Below are 10,047 nucleotides of genomic sequence, written 5' to 3'. Positions count from 1 at the left end.
TGGGCGTGCGGCGCGCGGCGCGCAGCACGACACATAGTTGAGCGGTCAAGCTGACTGCCGAGAGGCCCCGAACGAAAGCGAGGCCGAGGCGCACGTGCGGGCCCCGCCACCCAGACTCCCTGGCCCACCCTCCTCGCCACGCCACGTCGCCCCGCCACCCGGACGCCACGTCGCCGCGCCTCCCCTCCCAGGCCCTACTTGGTTTTCTAGGCGTACTAGAAAATTTTAATCATTAATTATGGTATTAAATAAAATCAATTTACAAAATTAATTTTAAAACCAGTGCACTAGAAAAATCTAATAAATTTTTTTATTGTGTGATTAGAAATTATTATAATATTATTGTAGCTAATTATCAATTAATTATCGTTATTAGATTCATCACGAAAAATTATACTCATTCATAAAAAAAATTTATAAATAGATTTTATTTATCACTTCATATATATATATAATTCTTTTCTCGTGTGTTCCCAACTTGTGTGCGCTAGAAACCCCAGTGGCAACCAAACAAGCCCCGGCTCCCGACGCTTCTCCCACCTCCCCTTCCCGGCTTCCCCTCTCTGGCTGGCCTCTTCGCCTGAACCCAACCAACACGGCCGGGCCCGCCGGCCGCCGCAGGAGTGCAGAAGCTTCCCCAATCCTCCTCCCCCTCTCGCGCCTTCTCCTCCTCCACCCCACCTTTCTGCTCTCCAGCCGCTTCGCTTCGCTTCCCTTCCCTTCCTTTCCTTGGCGCGCGGCGCTATATAACCGGCGGCTCCGCGCGCTCCGGCGGAGACCGACCCGACCTTGACTTCATGGGGCTCGAGATGGAGGATGTTCCTGCGGCCGCGGCCGCGGCCGCTCCTGCGGCGGCGAGGGAGCAGGGGGTGGAGATATACCCGCTCAGCCGCTACTACTTCGGCGCCAGGGACGCCGCCGCCGCGCCCCGCGCCGCGGAGACGGCCGCCGACCGCGCGCTCCGCCTCAAGGCCAAGTGAGTGCGCGCCACCTCCTCTGCTCTCGGACTCTCTGCCGATTGATTGGCTAGCTCGTGGTCGGGCGATTTCACACCCCCCCGCCTCTCTTTTGTTGTGCGCGCGTGCAGCTTCGCCGCCCACGGGCTCCGCACCAGCGTCCATGGCGTCCTCCTGGTGAGACCGAGACCCCGACCCCCGCCTCTCCGATTCCGCTTCGTCTCCGAGCAATCGCGATCGTCGCAGCGCGCGCGATGCTGGCACGCCGCCGTTGAGCGGCGAGCGAGCGAGATGAGCAGCAGGCTCTGAATTCTGGTTGCTCCGTTGCAGGTGGAGCTGTTCGATCACCCGCACGTGCTGCTGCTGCAGGTCCGGAACTCCTCCTTCGTGCTCCCGGGAGGCCGCCTCAGGCCCGGCGAGGAAGGTAGGTGCCCTGAATTCTCCTGCTGCAAAGTCAGCTGCAAGTTAGCACAAGTGGTCAGTCGTCGTGTGCGAGGAGGATGGCATGGAGCTTGACAGGTCTGCTCGTATGTGTATCATGGCTGCATTTTCAGATGTCCAGGGGCTCAAGCGCAAGCTCTCCAGCAAGCTGTCCGTCGTCGTCGACGGCCATGCCGATGCCGAGGAGGATGAGGATGACTGGCAGGTAACCTTAGTTCAGGCAGAGGAAAATTTCCTGAATACATTGTTCAATTCAATTTCTTGCAAACCTGCAAGTTAGCTAGCACAATTGTTCAGTGTTATGTCAACTCTGGTACCAACTGCCAAGCCGCCAAGGTAGGAATAGGATGATCCAAGTTTCTGAGACTTTGTCTTTGGTTACTGACTAGGTTGGGGAGTGCATGGGGATATGGTGGAGATCTGAATTTGAGGCCATCCCATTTCCATACATGCCCCCTAACTTCCGCACCCCAAAGGTACAAAATGTCGCCATGTCGAACTGTATTTGAGCTTAGCTTCCTAAGCCATTGTTCTGATCCCGGGTGTGTGAATTCCGTTGCATCGTGAAGGAATGCATCAAGCTGTTCCTGATCAGGCTGCCGATGTCCCGGCAGTTCGTCGTGCCGAGGAACATGAAGCTGCTGGCGGTGCCGCTGTCCCAGATTCACAACAACGCTCAGGTATGTTGGGTTAAGATTTTGAAGTTCATGACCCAGGATCTTCCTCTTGACTTCCTACCAATCACCCATTTGCAGGTTTATGGTCCGGTCATATCAGGGATCCCGAACCTGCTTTCCAAGTTCTCCTTGACCGTTATCAGCGATTGAGATTGCGTGTGCAGACCGGAGTTCTGAACTTCACCCTTCAGGAGCGGTTCACCTGTTAGGCTTAGCCATAGAACAATGAACAATATGCTATTATGCAGAATACGTAGGAGTTTGTTCACTAGCAGCTCATTCTCGGTGTTGTGTAACGTTTTTCTTTGTTGATACGGGGCTAATGTATTGATCTGTATTGCATAACTTTGCTTTTTTTGCCATGTCAAAAAGAACCATCTATGTACAATAACTTTCTTGATTTATTACTATTGATCGTACAATACTAGCTAAGTAAGCACGCCATACTTTGGGAAAGAATAAAAAGGGTCTGTAGTTACAAGAACAAGTGAATGGCAAGGCCCAGCGATAACCACGGTACAAACAGGCATCAATATCCAGCATGTTCTGTATACTTGTCAAAGAAACAGAACAACTCTGTTTTATCATCGGCCTAAACAATCCTTCCGTCCCATGTTCTGGATAAATCTGTGATCATGTTTAGTTTAGGTTGCTTACATACACAGATAAATGTAGGCTAAAATGATATGGAGAAGAGAGAATGGTGGATTCAGAGCCGGCTCTCGTGTGAGCCCTGCAGAACATTGCATGGGAGATGCTTTTCTAAAATATTAAGCTACCTGGAGGCTTTTAATATGGTCACGGCAAGAGGAACAGCAAGAGATTTGCAGCAAACGAGAAACGAGATCAGTGGTTACAGCATAGTCATCACTCATCACAATAACCACAAGGTATGTAGAAGTAGGAGCATAAATGGAAACGAGACGATTCACGTAAGCTACATTAAAAACTAATCACTCATCTACAAAACAGCTTTGTTTACTGGTGTTCTTACCATCTGGACATAGCACACACTCCTTGGGTGTACTCCAAAAGCAGCGGCAACACTACATGATCAGTTACAAGCTATACTACCTCTAAGACTCTAAGAGCAACACTGCAACTACATTCTTGTGCTGAACCGTCAGCAGCTCGTCACTGATGCAATCCCTCTCAAGGCTCTGCTTTAGTGCACTCTGAAACATCGGTTCATGTGAGCAGTAAGGAACTCAGAAACTTCAGCAGCTTTCGCGACTGACCAAGGACTAGGAAGCGTAAGCAGCTGTCGCAACGGGTAACATTGTGCAGAGAGTAACATTACAAGCTTAGTGACAAGGTAGGATGAGCTGGACAGATATATGTTCTCAGGTCTACCAGCAAAACAATGGAGTCAATGACGTTTGATGTGGGTAATCTTCAACACATGATCCCAGTTTAGCTGCGGTGGGCAGTTCTGCTGCGGTGGGCAGTTCTGGTTGTCCAGGAATCCTTTGTAACTTGTACTTAAACACCTTCGAACCTGCCTGACCTTCTCTCCACCAATCCACAACATGATACAGACCATCGTATTTGAAAGCTGAAGCTCCTTTGGCCCTTGAATGACTGCCTTTTTTTCTACTCAAACCTTTGAAGCCGTAAATCACCCTGACTGGAGTCCCCGTTTGGATGCAGTTCTTCAAGGCTAGGTTACCCCTCTTAAGCTGTTGATTCTCATCAGTCTTCTTACCAGCATACTTTCCTCCAGAACCAGTATATACTAATTCACCCGAGCTTGATAGCTCATCAGGATAATATCCAGAAGCAACAATGCTAATTGCAACAAGCACACCATTTGCACCCCTGGTGGTGCCAATGCCTCCCCGGTTCGGTTGGTGGAGACCAACAAGGGCCAGCTCAACCTTGTACAGGAATTCATCACCAACTTCAACTCCAGGAACGTTGCCAATGATAGGATCATGTTGCGTAAATCCTGGCAATGCCTTGATCACTCCAGCAGCGGCAAGGTCAATTCTACTAGTCTTCAGCGAGCGCTGTTCCACAAATTGTACTATAGTCTTGCATATAAACCGGAACCTCTTGCACATCTTCTTGACTTTACGCCTGGCATCCGCATTTTGGGTTCCATACTGCCTTTGGGACCTCACAGAGGGAACATCTGATGAAACATTGAGCTCCAGTTGAAGCTTTCTGTCATAAGCATCTATTGCCTTCAAGAAGCCATCATCTTCCAATAATTGATCCACCACTTGATCCACTCTAATGATGGTTCCCATTGTGCATGCAGAGGCAACCTTCAGCCGGAAATGAGCTGGATCTTTCACAACCACCTTCTTCTTGAGACCAAAGGAGCCCCTAGCCGCGGGATCTTTTACAACCACCTTCTTCTTGAGACCAAAGGAGCACCTAGCCGCGGGATCTTTTACAACCACCTTCTTCTCGAGACCAAAGGAGACCCTAGCCGCGGCAGACTCCTTGCCCTCTGTCTGGGGGTACTTGTCTGCAGACTTGCTGAGAGACTGCGACGCTTTGACCCTCCCGCGCCCGACCGGGAAGCTGCGGATCAGTTTTGGTAGCAACCGAGTGGGTGGCACCAACTGCTTGCCGCTCCCAAATCCACCACCCCTCCCTGCACCACCGCGTGGATCAGTGTCCAACAAACTATCTGCAGCAGCCGCACCACTGCAGCGGGGACGCTGTGGCGATCGCAGCGCCCCCGCATCAGGGCCGTGACGACCGCCATCCGCAACCGGTCCGCGAATAACTGCAGCAGACGCCTTCGCCAGCCCACCAGAACCAGCCTTGGCGACCGAGCGACGCGGCGGCGGCGGCTTAGGCGACGCAGCAGCAGAACCGCCGTTGGAGCGCGCGGGCGCGGGCGCGGGCGCGGGTGCGGGGGCGTCCACGAGCCCCGAACCGCCGTCGGCGCCGCCTCTCCCGCACCCTGGCGGGAAATAGCGCGTGGCGGAGACCAGCCTCCGCTTGGGCGGCGGGTCCGCGCGCGGCGCCGCCACGGGGGAGGACGGCGGCCTCTTGCTCCCCACCTCGCCGCCTCCGCTTCCCTCCCGCGGCGCCGCCACGGGGGAGGACGACGGCCTCTTGCTCCCCGCCTCGCCGCCTCCGCTTCCCTCCCGCGGCGCCGCCAACGCCACCCCCACCCCAGCCGCGCCGTGGCCGTCTGGAGCAACCGCCCCCGCCTTCCCCGCGTCCCGCGCTGCGCCGCTGCCGCCGCTCCCGCGGCCTGGACGCCCTCCCGCGGGGCGAGGAGGCGGGGGAGGAGGAGGCTGAGGGCGCGGAGGAGGAGCGCCGCGGCGGTCGCCGGGCCGCTCGGGCCGCCCTGCCGCGGCCATCCGGTGACGCTCCTACGCCGAGCGCAGGCCGGAACCCACCGTTCCGATCTAGACGGGAACCCCTCCGCCGCGGGCCGGCGGCGCAAGGCGAGAGAGCGAGGGGGGCGTAACCGCCTCTGGGCCGGCGTGTGGGGAGAGACGAGATAGGAAGAAGTGGGAGCACCGAGGAGGCGCCTCTGCCGCCACCACCACGACCGACCCCGGTCGGGTCTGGTCAGGTCAAGTCAGATTGGACGTGGCGAGCCGGGCTGGGGCCCGGTGGGTTGGGTGGGGCCCGGGGCTGACGCGTGCCAGGGTGACGCGACGCGGCGCGACCGGGGCGGGCGCCACAGTTCGGGTCCTCCTCCTTCCTCCGGGGCAGGCAACGGCTAGCTGATCTCACCCAGCCGGACGTAACCCCGTTCCGTTCCGTTTCATTTCTCTCCGTCTCCGTACGAAATTCAATTCGAATTCGCACGGTCGCGGCTGACGTTTAAACTCCTGCCGGTTACTGTGCCGTAACTGATGCGGAGTTACCAGCTGTAACGGACGGCCTGGATGCTTCAGTGCTAGTTTTGCCACGGACGCTGGCGATCCAGCTTGAAAAATCGCCCTTTTGCGACGGACATGTACGTCATTAGCACCCGCTAATGATGGGACTAAGTGACTAATCCGCATACTAATTACATAATAAACACTGATCGATCATATACTAATTATTTCTAACACTCGTGATCAATTTGCTTGAAGTTGTTCCTTGTTCTTAAGAATATCCAAAATGATATCATAAGTGTTCATCCGAAGTCTTGTGTAAAAAAAATTGAGGAGAAACCATATTATCTATTGATATACCATGAGAACTCCCTTAAAAACATGTTAGGAAAATGAAGAGAAAATAATACATCAAATATATAAATTATCTCATTGTTTACGCATGTGAGATTGTGGTATCCTTCTCCTAAAATCCAATGGGAAAAAATATGAGAAAGATTGATATATCTTTGATACCTCCTAGAAAACCGCTTTGAGAAAAATCAGGGATAGATATATGTACTTGCATTATACTGTCTCATTGAAAACCTTTTATGAGACATCCAATTAAAAACTCATACTCATATGAGTTCAACTGAGATATAAATTATAAACAAATCTCGTTCCCAAATCATAAGGTGTGAAATCTGGCCACAAATAATTACAACAGGTCCTTTACTTGTGAACTCAAAGTCAGAATGTATTTGGTTCAACCTTCAAGTTCTCTGAATATCTTATACAAGTTATACTACATAAGCATTATTCTGATTTTATCTTATGCAAACTGTAAGTTTCACCCTTCTTGGACTGGACGAGAAATACGCCAAAAGAAAACAAAGCTCACTGTAACCATTTACCTGTTAGTAGGCGTCAACATCCTTGCAGCCTCAACCAATTTTCTGTCTGAAATATTAACACACGCATGAGCTTTTAAAAATTGTTCTTCCCCACGAATCTACCCGTGTGCAGGTCAAGTCCTGGTTGCCCCGGAATCCTTTGCAGCTTGTACTTGAACACCTTCGAACCTGGCCGACCTTGTTTCCAGCAGTCCACCACATGATACAGTCCATCGTACGTGAACGTCGAGATCACCTTGGCCCTCGAATGGCTGCTTCCCTCTCTGTTATCACCCTTGAAGCCATGGATCACCCGGACAGGGGTCTTCCTCTCGATGCAGTTCTTCAATGCTAGGTTCCCGTTCCCAAGCTTCTGGTCTTCGCCATTCTTGCCGGAGCCTGTGTAGATCAGTTCACCTAGGCGAGACCGCTCGTCGGGGTATCCTCCGGAGGCAACAACGCTTATCGCGATCAGCAAACCGGTTTCGTCCCTGGTGGTGTCGATGCCTCCCTGGTACGGGCGGTGGAGGCCAACAAGGGCCAGCTCAACCCTGTACAGAAACTCGTCGCCCACCTCAACTCCTGGAACGTCTCCGATGATGGGCCCGAGCTTGGTGAATCCCGGCAGCTTCCTGATCAGTTTGTCGGCTGCGAGGTCGATCCTCCTGACCTTCAGCGAACGCTGCTCCACGGCTTGCACAATGGCCCTGCAGATAGACTCGAACCTGCTGCACACCATCTTGACTTTGCTCCTAGCGTCTGCATTTTGGGGTCCATGTTCAAAGTTTCCATCATGAGCAGCTAGTGCCTTGAAAATTTCATCATCTTCCAAGTTGGAGTAGTCCTCTTTGCTGGCATCTGGTTTCTCCATGGTACCCAATGCGCATGCAGCGGCGACATTGGCCGGAAGATGAGCTTGACCTTTTACATTCACCTTCTTCTTGGGACCGAAGTAGTCGCCAACTGTGGCAGCCTCCTTTCCCTTTGTCCATTGGCACTTATCTGCGGACATAGGGTCTTCCTCAATTTCCTTGGAGAAGGGCCTACACTGAATGTTCAGAGCAGGCTTCTGAATCGATTTGGGAGGTTTGACTGATTTCCGAGGTGTAAACATGACCTTCTTCCTCGTCATGACCACTTCATCAGAAATTCTAGCTGCAATATACGAACACGCCGTGTCCACCGTAGTAGCACATTCAGGCACCCTCTCAGCCTCATCCCTCTGATGATCTTTAGGAAAACCTTGAGCCGAAGATTCAGCAGGAACACTGCAGGAACTTCCACTAGTCCTGTTCTCCTCACAATGCCGTGTGCTCCCAATCATCCCCTCAGTGGAAGTATGGGTTTCAGTAATTCCTGGAGCAGAAGCACCATGTCTGCAAGCTGTAGCCTCATCGTGCAGAGTAGCAATGGGAGATTCTTGGACGTCACGCTCACGGGCAATCTCCCCTTCATCCAGTTCCTCGTTCTGTGCTGCTCCATCTACAGTACCAGTGCACAGAGGAGCCACAATTTCCATGTCCTCTCGGTCTGCAGGCCCCGACGGCGGCGACCACACTGGGCTACTGCCACCTCCAGCGAGCAGAAGCGGTCCAAGCCTCCGGCAACCAGGCGGGAAGCGGCGGCGGGCAGAAACCATGCCCGGCTTCGGTAGCAAACGCATGGCTGGGGCCAAATGATCCTTGTTCTTCGGCAACTGATCACCATTCCATGGCTCTGCAACACCTTGTGAAGCAGTGTCGTTGCACAAACCATCCTTGGCGGCGGCAGCAGAGTTCTTGCCCGGAGCCTCTGATGGTTTCACCAGCACCACCCCTGGGCGGCGGCGAGCGCCGTCCGTCGTTGCGCCGGCGGCGGCACCGTCCTCAGCAGAGGCCTCGTTCAGCGCACTCGAACCAGGAGCAGCAGCAGCACCTGGAGACGCCGTCTCTTGGAACAGGAGGACGCCGTCGTTGCCGCCCGCGAGAGTAGTCGTAGTAGGACGAGGCGGAGCCGACTCCTGCAGGGGTGCGCCAGGGCCGCCGCGGCGAAGCGCCGGTACGAACCGCGAACCGTCGTCGCCGGCGCCGTGGACGTGGGGCAGCGGCGCCCCCGCGTCCCTCCCGCAGCCGGGCGGGAACCGGCGCCGAGCGGGCGCAACGGCCCTCCGCTTGGGCGGCGGGCAGCGCGCGTGCGGCGTCGGCGCCTCCACGAACCTCTTCTTCTGCATCTCGCCTCCCGCCGTAGCCGAACCGGCCGCCCCCCGTGCGCCGTCGCCAGCATCCGCCTCCAACCCCGCCGCGCCGACCTGCGCCGCCCCGCTCCCCGCCGCGCCCACGGGCGCGCTGCCTCCGCGCCACGTTCCGCCGGCATCATCCACGCCGCCACCGTCGCCGGCGTGAAGAGGAGGAACGGGAGGACACGGGTTGCGAGGGAGAGTAGCTGCGGCGTGCTGGTGGTGCTGGTAACCACAAGGGAGCGGGGTCGGGGGCGTCGGGGCACCTCCCGCGGCCGGGGCCGCCCCCCGGCCCGGCGTCTCCGGCTGCCGGCGCCGCCGCACGGCCTCGAGCCTGTCCAAGTAGAAGCTCATCCCCAACAATCCCACACCCGCGCCGCGATCACCCTGCAAGCGCTGCAGGAAGGAAGGAGACCGAACCGGATCAGTCGAACCGAAGCGGGCCAGACAGAAACGGGGCGGCGGAGGCGGGCGAGCCACTCACCCCAGCGCGGATCGGAGACCACCGGCGGCCGGCGAGGCGGTGCGGTGCGGAGACGATTGGGGTTTTCGTCGCCGGACGAGCGCGTGGGTGCGTGATCGAGAGGAGAGCTGGGTGGTGGGGTTGGGGTGGGGCCAGCAGGGCAGGACGACTGGCACTTGTCTTGCTCAGCTATGCAACGGCTGGTTGGCACGTGGCGCCTGGCGGTGCGACCCCACCAGATGGAGCCAGGTCGGACGTCCGATCCGAGCAACGGCAATTGTTAACCTTTTTTTTTCGAAAAGAAGAGCAACGGCAATTGTTAACTTTTTTTTCGAAAAGAAGAGCAACGGCAATTGTTAACCTTTTTTTTCGAAAAGAAGAGCAACGGCAATTGTTAACTTTTTTTTCGAAAAGAAGAGCAACGGCAATAGTTGCTACCCCACTTTTTTTTTTGTCCGGAAGCAAATCTTCTGCAGTAACTGCAGATACATTCTGTCACTGCCATGTGAGCCCGGTTGGCATAGTGTTTCTTCAGTTACTGCAGGGGAGAAAAGTCTTTTTTTTTCTAATTCCGAGCTGATCTGGCTGTCTGTATGCGCAAACACGCCAAGCACCCCGTAGTG

The 10,047-nt window shown here is 54.9% G+C and overlaps 3 protein-coding genes across 3 annotated transcripts; 1 reads left to right on the top strand and 2 right to left on the bottom strand.

Annotated features, from left to right (window-relative positions):
• The first annotated feature begins 498 nt into the window (after positions 1–498).
• LOC120712261 (pre-mRNA cleavage factor Im 25 kDa subunit 1-like) lies at positions 499–2,506 on the top strand. Its single transcript, XM_039998018.1, has 7 exons — positions 499–976; positions 1,088–1,133; positions 1,287–1,380; positions 1,511–1,602; positions 1,787–1,873; positions 1,967–2,077; positions 2,153–2,506. The coding sequence occupies exons 1-7, from the start codon at positions 798–800 to the stop codon at positions 2,222–2,224; spliced, it is 681 nt and encodes a 226-aa protein (XP_039853952.1). The 5' UTR covers positions 499–797; the 3' UTR covers positions 2,225–2,506.
• A 644-nt stretch (positions 2,507–3,150) lies between these two features.
• On the bottom strand, positions 3,151–5,400 carry LOC120713409 (translation initiation factor IF-2-like). Its single transcript, XM_039999382.1, has 2 exons — positions 3,697–5,400; positions 3,151–3,249 (listed from the first exon to the last, which is right to left on the bottom strand). Exons 1-2 carry the CDS (start codon positions 5,398–5,400, stop codon positions 3,151–3,153), a joined length of 1,803 nt encoding a protein of 600 aa, XP_039855316.1.
• Positions 5,401–6,589: 1,189 nt separating this feature from the next.
• Positions 6,590–9,354, bottom strand: LOC120712259. Its single transcript, XM_039998016.1, has one exon. It carries the CDS (start codon positions 9,313–9,315, stop codon positions 6,841–6,843), a length of 2,475 nt encoding a protein of 824 aa, XP_039853950.1. The 5' UTR covers positions 9,316–9,354; the 3' UTR covers positions 6,590–6,840.
• Positions 9,355–10,047: the final 693 nt, after the last annotated feature.

This window comes from Panicum virgatum, chromosome 6K (assembly GCF_016808335.1).
Source record: "Panicum virgatum strain AP13 chromosome 6K, P.virgatum_v5, whole genome shotgun sequence".
In the NCBI taxonomy this organism is placed as follows: Eukaryota; Viridiplantae; Streptophyta; class Magnoliopsida; order Poales; family Poaceae; genus Panicum; species Panicum virgatum.
This window is presented reverse-complemented; position numbering and strand designations above follow the sequence as displayed.

Excerpts from the sequence above, each read along its gene's own strand:
- LOC120712261 (XM_039998018.1), top strand. The coding sequence starts at position 798 with ATGGGGCTCGAGATGGAGGATGTTCCTGCGGCCGCGGCCGCGGCCGCT. Across the intron at positions 1,134-1,286 it reads GCGTCCATGGCGTCCTCCTG|GTGGAGCTGTTCGATCACCC; the intron begins GTGAGACCGAGA and ends GCTCCGTTGCAG. Across the intron at positions 2,078-2,152 it reads AGATTCACAACAACGCTCAG|GTTTATGGTCCGGTCATATC; the intron begins GTATGTTGGGTT and ends ACCCATTTGCAG.
- LOC120713409 (XM_039999382.1), bottom strand. The coding sequence starts at position 5,400 with ATGGCCGCGGCAGGGCGGCCCGAGCGGCCCGGCGACCGCCGCGGCGCT. Across the intron at positions 3,250-3,696 it reads AAACGGGGACTCCAGTCAGG|AGTGCACTAAAGCAGAGCCT; the intron begins GTGATTTACGGC and ends CCGATGTTTCAG.
- LOC120712259 (XM_039998016.1), bottom strand. The coding sequence starts at position 9,315 with ATGAGCTTCTACTTGGACAGGCTCGAGGCCGTGCGGCGGCGCCGGCAG.